Genomic DNA, 21,425 nt, shown 5'->3' on the forward strand with positions numbered 1-21,425 from the left:
AACACCATATACTTAAACATATAAATCATCAATGTCATGTCTAGGTACCTACCCAAGGGAAATGCAAACCTACACCCACATCAAAGCATGTAGGTGGATGCTTAGCGCAGCTTTGCTCACAAAAGCCAAAGCGATAGCCACAGAAATGCTCTTCAACGGATGAATGGATAAATGCACTACCCATATGGTAGATAACTACTCAGAAATCACCAACAAGCTGCTGATGTCAACAGCACCAACGGCAAACTTCTACACATTCTAGTAAATGAAATAAGTCACTCAAAGGGCTGCAGACTGTATTTTCCGTTTGCACATCATTGTGAAAGTTAAAATCAACAGTAGTTGCCAGTGGCTGGAGATGTTGGAAGGTGTCAATTATAATGGGACAAAAAGAATTCTGGGAAGTGACAGAACTGTACAAGAAACTCGACTTTGCAGAATCTCATCCATTAAACAGGACTATAGGTCCAATTACTCCTTCAAATTGCTGTTAAGTTACATGTTGCTTTTAAGATAAAACATGCCTTCTAAAGAAGTTGCAAACACTGCATTCCTGCTTTCAACATACATAAAATGTTAATGCTGGCTTAGAAGAGCCATTTTATGCTTTCTGCTACTTCCAAAACAACATGACAAACACTGACAAAGAAAGCAACAACAGATGAATACCAACTTGGTGATAGGCGAGCAAAGTAGGAGCATGTTCAGATGAGTTAGCTAGCCAGCATGAAGAGGACACCTTGCTTCTTTGAATGCCTTTGAAATCTTGGGAAAGAAACATGCCTTTTGTTTTACATTAAACTTGTGTGCCTCCACCCTCTGCAGTGGCAGAAGATGGCTCTCAGGGCCTGCACATGCTGGCCATGCACTCCAGTCCTAGACTTTATTCATCTTTTCTAAAAACAACCTCCCAAGCAGTGTTCTTGCTCCTAGCTTGTAGCAGTGTTTCGTGATGGAAGGATTTTGTTTTTTTATTGGCATAATACAGACTCATTTAGAAGGTGCAGTACAGGTGCATACACACTTTTTGGAATGAGGATGGAGGTAGGGTAGATCACGAGGCCACCCAGCAGTGCGTATTTGTGAAGTCGGGTTTGCAGGAATCCTTTGCACATGCTAATTAGTTGTTTCTGTGCATTCCTTTTTGAAGTCTTCAAGTCTCTCCTGGATTCTGCATTGAAGTCTTTCTTTCTTTTATGCTATTGCTCTTCATACAGCCTGGATATCCTTTAGCTTTTGCAAGATACATGGTTTGTCAATATTATGTTACCAATTTGTAATTTGCTTACTCATTTGCTGAATAGTTTCTCTTTTAATGAGTTGAATGTTTTAAAATTTGATGAAGTTTACTTGAGTGTTTGTTTTCTGAGACAGGTGTCATTGTCTAGCTCAAGCTGGTTTCAACCCTGTATCAATCTCTATTCTCAGCTTCCAGAGTGCTGGGATTACAGGCATGTGCCACTACACCCACATAAAGCCTACTTTACATGTAATCATACTAAATAATTTTTATTTGTTTTTTTGTTTTTTTGTTTTTTTGTTTGTTTGTTTGTTTGTTTTGAGGCAGGTCTCAGGCTACATGAGATGTATGCTAGCCTGGAACCATTATGTAGCCCAAGGTGGTTTCAACTTCCTGCCTCCATCTTCCAAGTACGAGCATACAGGCATGAGCTACCAGGCCTAGTGCTAATATTAAACTTTGCATCCTACACTTCTAAAAACTCTTAGCAGCATAAGCACTGAATTCCTAAGGTTATTTTTAAAAGTCAATATTTTGCATTATTAGTGTAGCATATTTGATTTAACTAATCTTCTACTGGAAGTCATTAATATTATTTATATATTAATTATGAATAGTATTATAAGGGATACTACGGCACTGAATCACTTTTGTTCCACTCTTTCTGAACATCTACCTAAGGAAGATCCTCAGATACAGAACTTCCTAAGAAAAAATATTCGGATGGTAGTATAGAGGCGATGTGTATGTTGACAACTGAGCATGCCACACTCCATCATCTTAAAGAAGGAAGCCTTCAAGAAGTGAGTATATGAGATCCAGAGATAGAAACTGAGTGGCCAGAGGAGACACAGTGGCTTTCTACTCCCAATATCATGTCTTCACTGGATCACATGAATGGATGCTTCTAGAACTTTTAAATTGAAATTAAAAGTAGCAAGTCACTATTGTTCTGAATGTGAACGATTATACCAGTGGCTTGACTTCACATGTTGTCTACTAGCAATGCATTCTGTCAAGAGCTCTGTACAGCACATGGGTCAGCTGCAGTCATGGCTGCCCTCTGCCTTGACCCATGTAACTGCTACCATATGCATAGATAATAATTACAGGTGCTTTTCAAAGCCAAATAGCAATCATTAACTTGACACATTTTATTTTAAAGTTTCAGAATGATTAACTGAATCTTGCCTGCTTGCTATATGCAAACACAGTAACACTGAGCTGCTTTCTATTTAAAAATCTTTCTGAAACACAAATATATGCATGTCTTTAACAAAACCCTGACATATTAGAAATAAGTAATCATGTGTCTGACATTCCGATTATATATAGATTAAAAAACTGCAATCTTTCTAATTTCTGGAAATACTACTTGACGATATAATTCTTTTCTTAAGTATAACACCTGTCAGCTCCAGAGCACTGAGGCTTTGGTCTTCGTAGAGTCCAGGGGCCTCTTAGCATGAATAACAGCACCCTCATAAAAGTCACAACCAGAGAAACACCCACAGTCCAGTTGTTCCAACTTGCTGCTGACTCATTTGTACCTTGACTAGGGAGCCTTCCTTTACTAATTTAATTATAGCCATCTCTCATTCTAAAACTTCTCTTTTCCTTGTGAATGTATCTGCTAGCTTTGTGGCCTGACTGAAACACTGGGTAAATGTGTCACCTCCATGATTCTTATTATATGGCATTAGGTCTGCTAAAAACAGAACCTGCAGTATTTGTTCATTCCTTTCCCCCATGTGGATACTGTAAAGGCTGAAATGATGATGCATGTACCAGTTTACTGTTTGTTATGCTTGAAATAAATTTCAGAGACTTGCTGTAAACGTGTGATGTAATGAATATTCCATTCCTCTGCCAAAACAGCAACTACTTACAAGGGAAATGTCAATCTTAGGCACTATGTGTTAAATGTACTGTCAAGGCGATGGGCATGAGACAAGAAGAACATTCAACGTCTGTTGCATCTCAACTCCCTGCTTTCTAAATGCCACTGCTAGGAACAGTTTCCTCTCAGCTAGACAGACTCCCCTCAGGGTCATTAGAGTACATCAGTTCAGTTCTCTGACCTGGTGACCCAGATGAATTACTACTTGACAGTCGTACAAGTCCATCTCTCAAGAATGGGTGAAGTAGGTAAGAGAAAAAGAGTCTTTTTCAAGAGTTAGAATAACTTGAGATAAACACAAACAAAAAGAAATATAAACCAGGCTTTGGTGTCACTGAAATGGTACCTGAACTTCGGCACTATGGATCAAAAGCAAGTTATATTTCTTTCCTGCTGAGTCTAAACCCACTCCCAGGAAGTTTCTGAATAGACTGTTCCACAGAACAATTGTCTACCGCTGACAGGCAATACAAGTGGGCCAGATGAAATGTTCTGACTTTCCTCACATAATACTTGTTTCTGACACTTTCTTTGCTTTTGATTTATTATGTTAATGGTTCTCACGTTGTTTTATGTTTGTATATATTGTCTTTTTCCAAGTACTAAGTGCCCAACTTGTATTCATTTGAGATTATCAACTACATGGATTAATGTAGAACAAGTGTTCTACATTACAGTGTTCTGAACATACTAAGATAAATGGATGGTATTTGGCGGGGTGGATGGGCAAGGAATCTAGAGTTAAAAAGAAACAAGAAACTCTTCTTATTTCTGGATGTAGTTTAGATCAGGAATCAGTAAACTTTTTCTGTAAAGAACCAGATAGCATGTATTACAAGCTTAGTGGGCTGGTGGTTTGTGATGCAATAGGGATTCTGAAATGACATTGTGAAAGCTGCCACAGACTATACATAAACAAGCAAGCATGTCTGGGTTCTAATCAACCTATTTATAAACACTGAAAGCAGATTTTCATGCTTTTTTCACATCACTAAGTACTATTCCTGTTTTGATCCCAACAATTGAAAAACCCCCCCCAATAATTACAGTTATAAAAACTATTACTAGTTTGCTAGCTGAATTTGTATCACAGACAGCCCAGATCTGGTATTTTCAAAATGGGAATTTCTGGTGGTCTGAAAACGCAACTACTACAACAATGTGTGAGACCTTACTTTTTAAAAACAGAGCAAGGTATACAGAGCAATGAAAAGCAATAAAGAGGGTCCAGCAGCTTTGTGGGCCAGAAGTGAGCTTTGCAAAAATGAGAAACAATCCCACCTCGTCTCAGTAAATTTTCCTTATGTTTGGGGAATAGTTACATGTTATATAAACGTTGTTTATACCTAACATGTAAAGGGTAGAGTTCTTAAAGTAGATTCTTATTTTTCAACCCTCAGTTCTGATTTCCAATAGGATAACTACTAAGAGACACACACATGTGAATTACAGCCCGGGACCTCACATGTGTATTTTCAGTATGTTACAGGGACATGGGATCCCAAAGGTTGAGAACCAGCTGCTTGGCTACAGCAGGGTGAACTGGGACTGCAGTGGAGTGCGCCTAGTTCTGCCCACCAGACTCAACCACTTTCCTCCTCCACCCTGAGTAACCCTCTTCAAGAGCGACCTGACACTTCTTTGATTAAATTAGGAGTTGATAAATTAAGTCCCTTGCAAATTATACCTCACATAATGAATATGGAGAAAATATCATGATTGTCTTCATGAAAGAACAACCCTTTACATACACTCTTCAGTTGTTTTTATCTTTTAAGAGAGAGTCTCACCATATAGCCCTGGCTGGCCTGGAACTAATGATGTAGTCCAGGCTGGCCTCAAACTGCAGCGATCCTCTCACCTCTACCTACTGAAGGCTGGGATTACAGGCTCCTCCACTCTGCCTGGATCTCATTTCAGTTTTTACTTCATCAAAATAGGCAACTAGAAGCAAGGGTCTGTCTCTCACTTCTACTTTCCAATCTTTAAAACAAAAGATTATTATTTCAACTCCTTAACTCCAGAGCATATCTCAAAACAGATCCATTGGCCTATGTAATAAGTCACAGTGTACCTAGGATCTGGACTCACAATCATTATGGGAGCCTGGTCCTCATCGAGACTCTCACAGCAGAGTGGAATTTAAAAAACAAAGTCTATCAGACATGGTACAAATTTAACTGGCTGTGCTCAAAACATTAAGCTAAGAATTTCACTTTGCAAGCACCATAAATGCATCTTACATAGCACTTTAAAAGATATTTTGTTTGCTCTGTCTTTCAAAATGTAGACCTTTAAAAGTAACATTTTAGGGGAAACTAAAGGGAAAGTTCTGTTCATCCCAGTGTTGCAATGCATGGGGAACTCTTACATAAGGAAGCGTTCCTTTCAATATAAATTTACTTTGTCGTTAGATTTAACTATCCAAATGATGTGTATGGCTGGACCTGGGGAAACACATTTTCTTCTCTCTCTCTCCTCTCTTTCTCTCTCCACACATTAAAGAAATAATAACCACCACTTCAATACTGATTTTGTTGCATTACATGCTCTTAATTAGAAATTTTCCCCAAGACCATACTATTCTAAAAGTCATTATAATTTCTTTCATGGAACAATAACTTTGTGAGTAGGTAACAAAGGAAGAAAGATATTATTTATATTTACCCCTCAGTTTTTATTATGAAATACTAAAGTAAGAGACTCTGACTTGATGTTATGTCTGTCATAATCTGTAGATGCAAGTACACTGAACTTAAAAATATGTGTCTATTATGACAAACATGAAAACTGGAAGCCCTATCATCTCTCTTCGGGGGATCATTCTCTATTTGGGGGAACAGTACAAAATTACTTTAGAAAAATTTTGGTAGTGACAATATTCAATGAAGAACCAACAGAGGGAAAATGCTTACTGTTTAAATTTACAGGACAGCAATAGTCTCATCAGGATTGCAAAACATTCTAAATTGTGAAACTTAAGTTATTTGTAAAATAGACAAAACTGAAGCAGCTTGCTCAGTCATTTTTGAGATCTCAGCAGCAATTTAAAGAAAACACTCATATTTAGAAGAAGGCCTACTTTAAAACACAAGTTGCTACACTGAGTACATATAAGGACACAAACGGAATTTATGTCACATTTAACATCCCTGCTCTGTCGGTATACAAATGAACGTGAAAGAAGACGGACATTAAAGAGGGGGAAAAGTTATCTGCTCTTCTATACGATGCCTTAAGGAATAAGTGAATCTCAATCCTAAAACAAACAAACACCAAAACAAAAAAAAAAAACCCTACACAACTAAACAGATGCCAGACTAAAAAAGATGCAACTCACTTTACACTGTTTTGAGGGCCATGTGGAAAACCAGGAAAGAATGGAATACTGGTTCTCCACTGTGCAAAGAAGACATATTATTTCTGGTACACTCTAAGATTGTGTGTGTGTGTGTGTGTGTGTGTGTGTGTGTAAAATGAATGATTTTCCTGACTCTCATTTTCAAGTCAAAATTATGACCGTTAAAAACCCTACATACAACAGTCATCTCAAATAGAAGCCAATTTATAAGTCACATGGAATTAACAGTAGCCAGGGTACAGTGTCAGAGGGCCTTTGATCCCACCTGAGAAGACTCTGAGGAAGCTTCGCCAATGCTGCTGCACAGCAGCACATGTGAACAAACATACCTCAGAGCTTGGCACAGCAGTTCATATTTGGAAAGAATTACCCTCGTTTCCTGAATACAATGGTTTCCCGTTTTATTCTGTTTCCCAATTCCCCTCCCCAACAGTGAGACACTTTGTGAGAACTGTAGGCTTTCAGAAATGGACAGGTGATGGAACTGAAGTTAGACGAACACAAAACTGCAACAAGACAAGGCACTCAGGAGAGGATGGAGCAAGCAGAGAACCAGCACTCCAGAGCCCGTGCTGCAGGACCGCTCAGAGGTCAGCGTCCTCGTTGCAAGAGGCCCAGGCCAAGCGGCCGACTTACATTGCTTCTTCAGTTCCCTCAGCTGCTGCTTATACTGCACAAATTTTTCATTGTCCTTAAAGTCGGCATCAGAATTCTTATCCTGTAAAGCCAAAAATTTCTTCTCCACTAGTAATTTTAAGTCTGGCACCTTTTCTGGACGTTCTTCTTTGACCTAAGGAAGACAACAAATTCATTTAAGTTAGAGACAGAGTATCAACAAGGGTGACATGATACTGTTAATCTCACTTAGTTCAAAAGACAGTATCAGAGACAAAAGATTCTCCCAAGAGACAAGATTACTCAGAGAAGGTGCTGGCCTCACTCCCCGCCTGCTGGCTACGCTTCCCCTGACTTCCGCACCCAGCCTGTCACCGCGTCCATGAACTTACTGGTCCAGACCTAGGCACCACTGCTCTTCCTTCACTGACGTCTGCTCGGCCCGTCCCTACGTGCAACAGTGGTCACCCACTTTCAGTCTCAGGGTCTTCTAGTCCTTGACCAGCTGGTGACAGCGACTCCCACATTAACAATAGGAACTAAGGCTTCAACCTCGACCTTCCGCAGTTCCCTGGCCTAACAAGAAGTGAGTGCCCTGCTTGTTCTGTTCAAAGCCGAACTCTCAAGGGATGCTCTTCTCCCTAAATATTATAAAAATTTCAGCCATGAAGAACGGATTGTAAACATTCTATTTTGACTCACTGCCCCAATCACATCCGGCTGTGTTTGCACCATCACATTTCTACTCCTCTATCTTGTTCTTGAATTTGTCTTAATTAACTTCATTACATCTTCATCTCCTTTAGAACAAATACTCAGAAGCAGCAGCAACGGCACTCTATTAGAGCCTCTGGTCCTTCTGTCCAGTCACTTTTTCTTTTTGAGAATTGCACATACCTTCGTGATTTTCACTTGATTTGTTTTTATGGAATGGCTGACAGTACCTTGGTTCTAAACAGTCTCTCCCACATCAGCAAGCAGTACAGTTGGGGACTGAGGTTGGGTCCACCCTCCCAGGATTTGGCTTGGGAAAGCCATCTCCTTTTTTATGAAGTAATACAAATTTTGCTTGATGTCTTAAATGTTTTCACTACTCACACCTCAATTCATCCCTCAGCAATTTCTGACTGCAAAGGCCTTTTAAGGCCAAGCATTGCCGTTTAGCATTCCCATCCAAATGTCAAGTTTTCTAGTGAGGAGAAAATAATAAGCAACTTTGACCTTTACTACCTAGGCCACTGGGGACAATTACAGGACAAAAGACAGCGAGGGTGGCTGGCAATGCAACCACCTGGATCTTGAAGAGTAAACTTGTAAACTTGCCGATGGCAAACTTAAGGAGCTGTTGCCAGGAGCAAGCGAGCTCTTCATCTTCTCAGAACTCACCAGAGATGACCTAACCTCCCATATTACAGATGAGGAAATACAAATCAGAAATAACAGGTCTTATCCACAGCACTGGGGCTACCACCATTAGCTCGGGTTTTGTTTTGGTGCAGGGGGTGAATCTGTCGCATGCTAAGCATATGTTCTACCACTAGTTATACCCTAGCCTCTACTAGAGAATCTTAAATGTCAGTGAGATTCGGCTCTTGGCTTACCAGTGATGTCCACAGAATCTGATTCTGGAAAAGGAGAAAGGTCTTGATGCCTAGTTACTTTCTACTTTCTTTTTAAGGTTTTTCTTAATTTATTTTAAATTATGTGTATGTACATGGATCTCTGTGTGGGTTAGGACATGTGAGTGCAGGTGTCTAAACAGAGGCTAGAGGTTTCGGACAGCCCATCCTACCCCACCCCCGGCACTGGAGCCACCTCACATGGGTGCTGGGAATCAAACTCCGGTCAGCTGGAAAAGCAGCTACCTCTCCGCCCTTACTTTCTATTTCTATTCCACCTGGGGGAGAAGAGCCTGGTTCTACTTCCTCACTCAGATTCTAGCTGCTTCCTAACCACATCTCTGCTCCTCCTGCTCTGCTCACCACTGTGCTGACAGCCATTACACATGCTCTTCTTTTTATCTTTTTCTCCTAATGAAACAAATTCTCTCAAAGATGTCTGGCTTTTCACTATATTGCCAGGACCTGGCAGATAGATAGGAGGTAGTACTCTAAATATTTCAAATTAATCTTAATAGGATCAAATGTAATAACCTAATAATAGCCAAAATTATCAATTTGTTATTAAAATTAGAATACATAACTTCTGGGCTGGAGAATAGCTTATAGAGCATCTAAACTTGCTCTTTTTAATACTCAGTTTAAAAAGTTAAGAAATATTGTTAGGCATCATTATGTTGGCATTATTTTCCCCCTCTATTCGTGTTTGAGTCTATCCTAGGTCTCTGGGCCATCCAGCCTCTGGGTCTTGGCACTCCAGGTAGGGAGTGTCAGGGGTAGGCCATTCTCATGGCATGGGTCTGAGGCTGGACAAGTCATTGGTTGGCCACTTCCACAATCTCTGGACCGACCTAGGCTCTCTACATATATGTGACAGTTGTGTCGCTTGGTCTACTTGTGGGACTTCTAACAATGGGAGCAGGAGCTGTCCCTAATGCTCTGACTGGCTTTTGGGACTCTATTCCTCATACTGGGTCACCTTGTTCAGCCTTAATACAAGGGGAGGAGCATAGTCCTACTGCAACTTGATATGCCATGTCTTATTGATATTTGTGGGAGGCCTGCCTGATTCTGAACAGAACAGGAGTGGATGGGGGGCCAGGCAGAGGGTCTCCCTCTTGGGGGAGGAAATGGGAGGAGAGGAAGGAGGGGAAACTGAGGTCGGGATGTAAAATAAATAAATAAATTTAATTTTAAAAAGTTAAAAAATACAGAAAGATGTTAAAGGACTTAGCTTCCACCCCCCAAAGAAAATTCTTGATCTTATTTAATCTCCTAGAACCTACCAATGCACAGAAAGGCATCTTTTGTCACAGAGAAGAAATGATTCCTTCACTTAATTGCTAGGGGCTTTTGCCCACCCTCACCCCCCTTTTTGAGATAGGGTTTTTCTGTGTAGCCCTGGCTGTCCTAGAACTTGCTCTGTAGACCAGGCCAGCCTCAAACTTAGAAATCCACCTGCCTCTGCCTCCCATGTGATCCCGAGTTCTGGGATTAAAGGTATGCTCCACCACTGCCTGACTCAATTGCTATGATTTTGATTAGCTAAGCAGAAATGAAAATTCAAGCAGGATACCAAAAATGTCCCCAGTGTCTTCTACTGGTCACCTGACCATGCTTGATTCACCATCAACTACTATTATCAACAACAAAGCTGTGCTTCAATGACAAGCTTCATACTTAATAAAAATTTCTAAATAGCTCCTGAAAGGCTAAAGCACCAATAAAGCTCCATTAGAAAAGAGATGGGAAAAGGGCAATTTAATAATACATATTAATGAGAATATGAGCTGTGAGACAATGGTGCCTGGCTAGCCTCCTTTACCATACATGACAAAATAAGATGAAACAAATTCCAGACTATGGCATCAAGATTCAGAGCAATCTAAAACCCAAAGTGCTCTTCTTGTAGAGAAGGATTACAGGCTCTTTCTAGGTTTACAAAAGAAAATGAGCTCACATTCACCTAAGACGTTAATGGTAGCACTGCAGAAAGGCAATCAGATGAGCCTTCTTAAGGTGTCTGACAAATCTGAAATTAGGACATGAACTGGGATGATGAGCAAGTAGCTGATAGGAGCAGATGCTAGGGAAAACTCGTCCACCCTTGATCTAGGGTTTGTGCCTAGTCCTACGGCATCTAGTTATGCCGTGCTCGGTTGACATCCCTGGGAGGCCTGCTCTTTTCTGAAGGGAAACGGAGGAGCAGTGGATCTGGGGGGAGAGGGGAGGTGGGGGTGGGAGTGGGAAGAGTGAACAAAGGGAAAACTGCATTTGGGATGTATTGTATGAGAGAAGAATAAATAAAGAGAAAAAAGATATGTTCTTTATCAACAAAGTCCTTAATGCACTCAGCAAATGCAATTCCTGCAGTTGCTATGATTCAATTCCAATAGCTGCTGAAGCACTAAACAGAGGTCGGGGTGGGAACTGGGATGTGTGTGGAGAGTGATGATGGAGTTAGGAACCATCACTGGGAGTCACCAAGACTGCAATATGAAACATGACTAGCAACACCAGAATAAACCAAATTTAGTGATGGAAATTTTCTAGTAGCCAGAACTTCTAGGAAGTTGTAAAGCACAAACTTTACCATAGCAAACATCTTCTATGAAAGTCCACTGTGGCACTTGGAGCACATTTCCAGTGCAAATAGGATTCCTATATCCAAGGAATCTGAATGGTAGCCTGGAAAAGTCAGCTTATTATGTGTCAATCATTGCAACAAATGGGTATCTTTCGTTTTATTGTTTCTTGTTTTGTCTGTACTTTTTTTTTTTTGTGTAGCTTTGCGCCTTTCCTGACACTCACTTGGTAGTCCAGGCTGGCCTCGAACTCACAGAGATCCGCCTACCTCTGCCTCCCGAGTGCTGGGATTAAAGGCGTGCGCCACCACCGCCCGGCTTTGTCTGTACTTTTAAAAGCAAAAAGGGAGAATCACTTTTTTGTTGTTGTTGTTGTTGTAACTGATCATGTGTGTTATTCCAGTACAAGAAGACAAAGGTGCTCCTCAGTCTTTAGGACAAAGTTGAAATACTTGAAAGGGATCTGAGATGAGACGTTGAGAACATGAGAACATGCCTAGCTACAATGCATTAAGCCTCACTACATGTGTCAATTCAACAAACTGTCATGATGAAGCATCAAGATTTATGAGGTGGCTTAAGCATCTTTTACAGTTCTGAAGTCCAGCAATACAAGATCAGGGGGTCATAAGGGTTGCTTTCTGTACTGGGCTTGTAGCCATCTTCTTCCACACCATTATGTGGACTTCTCTCCATATATGGCCATCTTCTCTGCTGCTATCATTTGGTCCTCCTCCTATATGAGCTGCTCTTCGCACATGCCATGAGTGTTATTCCCACTGTAGATGCACGGTCTCTCAATTACAAGGCTGTCACACGGTCCTCTCACTGGGTTGTCTATGTCTTCATTTTTCCTGTTATTAGTCACGATGAATTCAGGTCTACCAAATAACCTCAGAGTCTAAATTTTACTCATTTTTTGGTGGAAATAAAATTATGTTTATAATTCTTGACTAATATATAAAACATTTTATTCAAAGGTTTATTTGTTTATTTATTGCATGTTATATGATGTGATTGAGTGTGTCTTTCTACACATGAATGCAAGCCCTCAGAGCCCAGAAGAGGGTGCTGGATTCCCCCCAGAGGTGAATTATATGTGGTTTTTAAGCTGCCTGATATGGGTGCTGGGAACTGAACTCAGGTCCTCTAAAACGGCAACAAATACTCTTAACTGCTAAACCATGTCTCCAGCCTCTCAAATGGATGCTATAATATGGCATATCAACAGGCTCCTCCACAATGATAAATATTCCAGTTAAAGTTTAACTTTAGTTAAAAATCAGACAAAATTAAATGGCTGGTGGTAGAAATAACATGTTCAGTGAAGGACACCTTTTAAAACCCTGAAGCATGGGCTAGAGCTGGAAGCAGTAGAGTACTTGACTAGACTGTGCAAAGTCTTGAGTGCAAATCCACAGCACTACACAAAAGCAAACTCATGTCTGTCTCTTCAACTGGGTAGCAGCACATGTGTGAAATCCCAGCACTTGAGAGACCAAGGCAGGAGCATAGGCCTCAAGTTTGAGGATAGCTTTAGGGTACACAGTAAACTAAAGGTAAGCTTGGGCTAAAGGGAGACTGATTTAAAACAATGAGTGAGTGAGTGAGTGAATGAATGAATGAATGAATGCACACTCTGTAGAATGAATGAATAAATGAGTGAACACTTTGTAGAATGAAGTGTTCCACCCTTTCAGGGCTAAGCAAAACTTTCAAAGCTGATAATACTCACTTTATTGATATTTATGAAACTTGTCAAATATCCAAAGCACAGGCACACACATTTTCATCCATCCATCAATCCATTTATCTATCTATCCATCCATTCTAAAATATTACATATAATATATAAATTACAATAAAAATATATAACAAAAGGCAGTAGAACAATCTATTTATTTATGTTTCCTTTCTTTTTCTTTTTTATCTGGGATACCAGGTGAACATATGCTAGACAAATACATCACAACAGAGCTACATCCTAAGCCTTCTTTCCCCTCTTTATTTTAAAGCAGTTCCTCACTAAATGGCCCAGGCTGACCTTGAACTCCCTTCTGAAGCCCAGGCAGACCTTAAATGTGGCTTCCTCTTGGTTCAGCTTCCTCAGTAGCAAAGGTTACATGCCTGCATTATACCATTTTCCCTGCTTTTGGAAACAAGGTCTTGATAATAGTTATGGCTGGCTTGGCAAAGATTACTTCCTTTTCTTCTCTCTCATTGGTCTTCTCGTAATCCACTCATCCCCAACACTGGCTGAGCACCCACGGTCTGCCAGGAAATGACCCTGGCCAGCAGGTCAGGCAGTCAGGAGCAGCTCTGGGGTGGGAGAGTCTGACAGGGACAGTCAATGTGGGCTCTAGAGACCACTAACCTGAGCTGACTGTCTTGAAAAAAACTGTCCCTCTCTTCTGTGGCATTCCTCACTCCCGATTCTTTCTCTCTCTTCCTTTTCCAAGCCAACCAGAACTAAGAGAGTTCTGATATCTTAGCGGCAAGGAAGAGCAAAGCAGCAGGAACCAAGTCACAGCAAGCAGAGGGAGCTGCATCATTTGCAGAGGATGATAGCTGCTTCAAGTGAGATGGATGAGAGGAGCATGGACCACAGAACAGCCCGGGGTCCACTTCGGGCTGCGCTGTCAGACAGTCCTCTGGAAACCTTTGGGTTTTCATAATCTCTTTATTAGGAACCAGGAGTATATACTTCAGGAATGTCGAGACAACAAACATCTTCTCAATGTTTAAACTTTGGCATATGGTGGATGATCAAAAGTTGCATCCCTTTCCTTCCAACATCAGCACAGATACTTTAACATGTTTGAAGATGGAGAAGGAAGCAATGGGGAAACATAAATGAAAAACACCAACAACAAGCAAATCATGGATCTCACTTGGAAAAAAAAATCAAGGACTATGAAGATGTGAGCTGGGTGTTCAGTGGTCTGTTTTGGTTTTTTGAGACAGGGCTTTTTTTGTGTAGCCCCAGCTGTCCTAGAACTTGCCCTGTAAACCAGGCTGGCCTGGAACTCAGAGGTGCTCCTGCCTCTGCCTCCTGAGTGCAAGGAGGTGTGTGCCACCACCACCCTGCTGAGTACAGCAGTCTTTACCAGGCACTGGAGTGTTCAGAGCTGGATTAGGAAAACTACACAAAGGAGCCTCAGGAAACAGCCAGGACATCATAAACAGTAAGAGAGAACTGCTATTCTGATCCATATGGCTACAGAAGACTGCAGACTCTGGACTTTAAATTAGAAATCCAGATAAGGAGCACTTTCTGTTTTTTAAAACAACACAGGGGTCAAACAATAGACCAGCTTGAAGACTACAGGTTTGATTCCTCCAGATATATGAAGGTAGTTTTAGAACTGGGCACAGTGGTGTGCTCCTGTGATGCCAGCATGGGGAAGCGGAAGCGAAGATCAAGGAGTTGGAGGACATTCTCGGCCACGTAGTTTAAGGCCAATGTAGGCTACCTAAGATCTTATCTCAAAAAACCAACCAACAATAAATAAATAAGTACTTCTGTACCTACAGTATGTGAACATCTAGGGCTTGGGATTAAATCCAGGGTCTGTCTCATGCTAGCTAAGAGCTGTACCCCAAGCTCCATTTCCAGCTCCTGAAATGTCCTTTCATGTGGGGTGGAGGGCAACAGAAGGTGTGTGTAGGAGAGGACAATAATGGAATCCACCTAGACATACTAATCTAAGGTATTAAGATTAAAAATTTGGGCTCTAGACTTAGAAATGAGACTCATTGAACTACCTTAGAAAAGCCATTGTACACATCCAACTCTGATTTCCTCTCACAGCAGTAGAAATAACAGTATTCATTTCACAAAACTGCTGAGAACAAATGGAATAAAGCAATAACGCCCTCATGTGCCTGACAGCGTATTCTATAATGAGGGGCTGTTATTATTGTCATGATTACTATTGTGATTAACATTATACAGACAGATCTGCAGAGAGGCTGGATCCACAGGTCTGCACTCAGTTAAGACTGGAGACACCCACATGGAGGCCTCCACAAATAGATTTTAATGGAAACCATGGAAATGAATGCGATCACCAAGGAGATTGAATAAATGGAAACACAAAAAGGACTAAGATAGAACCTTGGAGAATATCACAATTAACAGACAGCTAGAAGAGTTAAAAAAGAAACCCTGTAAGAGTTAACAAGACAACCAAAGAAAGTGCCCCAAAAATTTGGGAAGGAATTTTAAGATGTGTCAAATGTCTCAGAGAGGCTGAGCTAAATAAAGATTGAGAAGTGCCCATGCGACTCAGTTTGAGTCATCTGGAACTCTGGCGAGTGTAGAGCAAGGCACAAAAGCTCATGCCAAACACCCAGACCTTGTTCAATGAATCATTCCAAAAAGATGAGGCAGTAATGCACAAAAACACACAAATCACCAAACACTCTTCAATGAACTGCTCAGTTTTGCCTCAAAAATCAATTACAAATATTTAGCCGCATTTTTTAAATTATTTATTTAATGTATGTGGGCATGTGCACATTCTATTGCATGGTGACAGGCCAGAGGACAACTTTAGGGCGTTGTTTCTTTCCTTCCACCATGTGGGTCTGGGGGACTGAACTCAGGTTGTCAGACTTGGTAGCAAGTACCCTTACCTGCTGAGCCATCTCTCTGGCCCCTTAGCTACGTTTTAACTAAAACCCAATCCTGGCTGTTTGTGATTGCAGCATTTCCTCCATGTCAGTAGGGGACAGGTAATCAATGAGCTGACTGAATTATTCTGGTGGCTAGTCCTTCCTCTAAACAGAAGCCATTGTTTGTTTGTTTGTTTGTTTGGGGTACTGGCAGAGCCTGCGTGTTACTTTTACTATGCTCAACTAGAAATATTAATAAACTTGTAAGATGATAATACATCTCATTTCTTCTGTACAACACTGTATGCATGTGTAATTACTCAAAAGTGTGTCATTTATTGCCACAGGGCAAAGTCAAGATCTCCTCCTCCTGCAATTACCATTATTGCCTTACAGGCATCATTTCACTGGGAGGGGAGATCACAGGAGTATAAGATATTAATGGTCTGAGTCATTCACACACTTCTTGAATCATGTGAGAATCTAGTATAAAATTAGTCATTCCTGTAACTGAACTGAGAGTTTCAGATGGATTGATTGACTGACTTTCAAATGACCAGTTAGATGTCTAGCTTCCAAATACAAAACACCCAATGCTTTCCAGTCTGCCTTTGGAAGTTCAGTACGGCATACATTAGTGGAACAAAGTTTGCTTTTATTCTGCTTAGTAAGAACATTCAGTATTCTAATTTCTTGTTAGCTGGATCTAAAGCTATGGGACCTGGTTCATGCTAGAAATATATAGAGAATTGGCTCAATTGTTCTCAGAATACTCATTCAACAAATATTTACTGAGTCCCAGTTGAGTGTTAGGCATTATGCTAAGCACTGAAGCATTTATGGATGCTGGCCCACACTTATGACACACCACCAATGTACCCTGTGTATGATCCAACTGGTCATAAGAAGGGCACAATAATATAGGCTAACACTGTCTCCACCTATATGTAGCAAAAGGGCTTGGTGAAAATTTTATTAAAAGGTATGTCTCAAAGGAGAATCACTATGCTTTCACTGTGGATACTCTTATTGCATGTACATATGGAGACATTCTACACTTTCTATATTTTACTACACTCTTTCCATGCTTAAGAAATACTCATATACCTTCAATGATGACCGGCATGGGAGTGTTCCCTTCATCTTATGCCAGCTTCTTTTGCTATTATATAGTGTACACTAACCTTTACTGGACCAAATTATTGGTAGTTTGGTATGTTTCCTAGCATTGTTATTTAGCAAGAGTCTAACTTCTAACTAAACACTCAAGAGAAAATACTTCCTTGTGGTTCATTATGACATATCGAGTGGACTTTACAGTTTGCCAAGGTGTTGTAACAGCACCACTGAGCAGTACAATCACGGAAGACCTTTCTTCCTTCAAGCTGCTTAGATAAAAACAGAAAGAGGGTAAGGTCAAACATTTATGTATTGACCTGGTTCTAATGACCAGTTCAGTCAGAATACAAGCAAAAGAGGCAATCAAATAAGACAGCTTGCCTTCAGGTATCTGTTACTAAGTACTTCTGCTGAAAATCAGCCCAGCACATTGCTCATGGCACTATACCCACCCTAAGATTGGGACTAACAGGAACAACTGGTGTACTCTGGATAGAACTAAGGCTTCTCGTTTCCCTGAAAGAACAAACTAAAATGCTGATCTTGCCTCTCAGGGTTTGCGTGTTTGTTCTGGAGGAATATTCTTTTGACAACAATTAAAGAAATATGCATGATTGGTTTATTCACATATTCATCCACTCAGTAATTTACTGATGACCTGTGCTAGGCATCAGAAGATATATGGATTATCAAATTAATTGGTCCCTGTTACTATCTTGGGGTTTGGGTTCTAGTGGGGAAAACAAGTACTCTTTGACTGGTTAAAGAGATTATGACACACTATGGTAAGCACTGGGAAGAAACCTTATCAGATGTTAGGGAAGCATCTAATGAGATGAATACTGAGGGCACCATTTCAGACACTCTTAAGTGCTCAGTGTAGGAAAATCTGGGGGTGGGGGTGGGTGGGGGGATGAGGATTGTGGCTATTGCAACAAACAGTGCATTTTTAACTCCAAGTGGCTCAAAGCCCCAAGCTCAAAAACATCTTTATCTCAACTTCATAGACTCGAGGAGCAGAGAGCTCACATTAGCAAACATCTTGCACGGGGTCAAAGTGGGGCAGTGACAGAAAGGATCAACTCATTCAAGTCTCCCTTTTACACCGTCAATACTGTGAAAACAGGAAAGACTCCAGGCAACTATCCAAACCACTCCTCGTCATGTCCAAGTTCTCAAGTCAAAAGACACTCTGACCTGGAACTGTTTTTGCCATCCATCATGCTTCTATCATCCATGGATGCCTTATTAGTTGCCATGGTATCTCACTTACAATGAAGCAGTGCATCGATGCAGGTTGACACTAACTAACAGGATTTAAGGTTCTTACCATGTATCTTATCATCCAGAAAGAGATGCTAAAGTCATCTCTGAAAGACTCGGTTCTAGCACCTCATGAGGTTAGCCAAGGTGGCATTCTATTGATACTGACAACCAGAGACTATCAGACATCGTTTCTCCGAGAGCCAGAATGGACAGGCTCGGGGCAAAGGAACTAGTCTCATCCCTCCATTACAATTGGTAAGCAGCTTACACCCCCACTCCACGCTATTGCACGGTTACTCTGGTTCTACTGGCTGGCCAGTCTCAGAACCCAAGCAAAGAATGATTGTCCAAGAACTCAACAACATCTCTACTGATTTGGAAGTTCAAATAGAAGCCTAGGAATCCTGAGGCCTTCCTGTCACAATCAGAAAAAGGAAGGCTACAAACTTGTTGAGGCAACGAATTGTGACTGTCAAGCGTAATCGGGATTGCTACTATAGAGTAAGGAAAGACAGGTGTGATTCTAGAGCATCTCTTAGTTTTGTAATAACTAGTGGTAAAAAGATAATGGATGACAGAAACCATTACATACAGGCAGAATGATCAAGATCTTAGGCCTTCATGTTTGGAAACCTAAGTATCATCAGCTGAGAAATGGCCAAGGGCCAAAAGAACATGGAATGAGCAGTAGAGACAGAAGTACTAACTGTGGGTCAGGACCAAGGGCAAAAGCTATGGTAGGAGTATGGGTTTTCTATTTTCCTAATAGGGCAGCCTCAAACTGTGACAGCCTTGCCTCAGCATCTGAACATGTGATTATAGGCACGTACCAACATGCCCAGCTCTATTCATATTTCCCCCTTTTTGATGTATACATATTTTGTTTTTAACTAATCTCTTATGTTTTCTCACTCTCCTTATTTCCTAACAGTTTATAAAATAAGTTGATAGTTCAGTAGTTACTGAGTACTGGGAGGGGACATGAACAAAGGAAGCTCAGCCCAGGGATCCAATTTGAGACCGGAAACAATAGTTGACATTTTATTCTCCTATTCTCCACTTACTGAGGAGAGAGCAGAGTAGACCTTTTCATGAAAGAAGGCCAGCATGTGTTAAAAGGTAGCATGTAGCTGCTGTTGCTGCTACTGTTTTTGCAAATTGAAGCCTCAGAGAAGTGTAGACATCCAGAGGGTGAGCAGCTAAACTTAGCTGTCTAATTCCAGAACACATTTCGGTTTGGGAAGTTTCTTATGTTGGTAGTGATATTTCGCTTGAGAACAACCATTAATTCTTTGCAGCGAGAATATAGGTGTCACCTGGCCTTTGCCTGTGACACTCCAGTTCTTGAGAAAGACGTAAGTATAGGACACGTAAAAGGTGCTAGCATAGTCCATGGAACTGGATTCCCTAGAGTTTTAGCTTTCAAATCCCTTAAGTTTCAGACAAGCTGAACACTCTTGGACAAGTAAATCTCTCAAAGATCAATTTCCTCACCCAGAACTCTACTCCATTCAAAAGTTGTCCTATCAAATCAAAGTGGACAAACAGGACGTCGAAATTTCAAAGCCCAGCAGTACAGTCACTAGGCTCAAGAGGTCCTTTCAACTGAGTTTTTCAGTGGACCGCCACAGTTTCAGGTGCTCAGTAACCACACAGCTAGCAGCAACCATTCTGAGCAGGCAAAATGATTTCATTACTGCACAAAGTCCTTTTGGAAAACAGTGGCTGAGAGAATATTTCCTAGTACTTCCTAGGTACTCAACTGGTACCTGCTCTATTATTATTATTACTACAGTATTCTTAGGATCACCTTGCTCTCATTATTATAATAGCTTAAGAAAGAGCTAACTTGCCGGGCGTTGGTGGCGCACGCCTTTAATCCCAGCACTCGGGAGGCAGAGGCAGGCGGATCTCTGTGAGTTCGAGGCCAGCCTGGGCTACCAAGTGAGCTCCAGGAAAGGCGCAAAGCTACACAGAGAAACCCTGTCTCGAAAAACCAAAAAAAAAAAAAAAAAAGAAAGAGCTAACTTAAATTCTGGTAGAGAAGTAGGTAGACAAGGAAAAGGCAGTTACAATTCAATAGGACGGAAATCTGTAACAGTGACTGCAGCTGCTTTAAACTAATCGTTTTTTTATCTGCACTCTACTGAGACATGCAGGCACGTCAGAGTGACTGTTCCATTTAACCCTCCCCAAACAAACAGGAGGATAGGTAAGCACTAAAACAACTCCTGGTTCAGGACAGGAAGAGAGGACCAAGGGGCAGTCTAACTGCAAGTGCCCCAAGAGCTCAATGTCAGTGGTGACAGTCCTTATTTTGGGAGGTATGCTAAATCAATAAGGTTAGGACTTAACTTGTACTGTGGATTTTATCAACTATGTCCTAAGAGCCTAGTAGGGGGCCATACCTGCTCAAAATGCTGGGGATACAATGGAGAGAGCAAGTCCCTGCCCTGGCAGAGTTTGTACTTGGGCTGAGTGGAAGAATGGTACACTAAACAAGGTGGGAACAGTAAGCTCTTGTGTGATGGGTGGTCAGATGGCTTCAATACAAGGCTCACAGGGATCTGAAGAAATGGGGGTAGAGAGCCTGCGGTCTGAGTGCCTGTACACAGACAGGAACTGAGGTCAGAGTGAGGGGCACAGCAGAGGACGGCACCCGTTAGCCTTGACTGGGGAGCAGAGGAGTGAGCAGAGCTGCTTTTAGGAAAGAGGTGACAGAAGGGGACAGTGGACTGCCTCAGGTATCTAAGCAAAGGATGATGGTTGTGTGGTTTAGGGTGTCAACAGTAGGGTGGTCAGAGTCCAATCATGTATTTGAAAAGAGAGAAATAATTACGTCTTGAGGAAAGGCAGAAATTACTTTGTTGATAGTCTAGATATGGGCTGTGAAACTCGATAACTCTGGTGTTTCCCTTGATTAAATTGATGTGAAAATCTGAGAAATGGGTAATTTGGAAGGAAAATACTTAAAATTTGGTTTTGGAAAATTATATGCTCAACGAGGTGGAAATGAATACATCTAAGAGGTGGTTTTGAAGAAAACACTAGGTTCCAGCTACAAATTATGAAACGGTGTTCGGAAAGCATACAGGGAAATCCC

General features: G+C 41.1%; 1 protein-coding gene across 5 annotated transcripts in view; it reads right to left on the reverse strand.

Moving 5' to 3' along the window:
* Nsmce2 (NSE2 SUMO ligase component of SMC5/6 complex) overlaps positions 1-21,425 on the reverse strand; it is a 231,285-nt gene that overhangs the window by 139,854 nt on the left and 70,006 nt on the right. For all 5 annotated transcript variants that reach the window (XR_013046304.1, XM_076555719.1, XM_006990652.4 and 2 more), the window contains exon 4: positions 7,138-7,291. Coding sequence is in view for 4 of the 5 variants with exons in the window: in XM_076555719.1 (XP_076411834.1) it covers positions 7,138-7,291 (154 nt within the window). In the remaining variant the exon portion in view is untranslated. The remainder of the gene's footprint in view (positions 1-7,137; positions 7,292-21,425) is intronic.

This window comes from Peromyscus maniculatus, chromosome 20 (genome assembly GCF_049852395.1).
Source record: "Peromyscus maniculatus bairdii isolate BWxNUB_F1_BW_parent chromosome 20, HU_Pman_BW_mat_3.1, whole genome shotgun sequence".
NCBI classification, from domain to species: domain Eukaryota; kingdom Metazoa; phylum Chordata; class Mammalia; order Rodentia; family Cricetidae; genus Peromyscus; species Peromyscus maniculatus.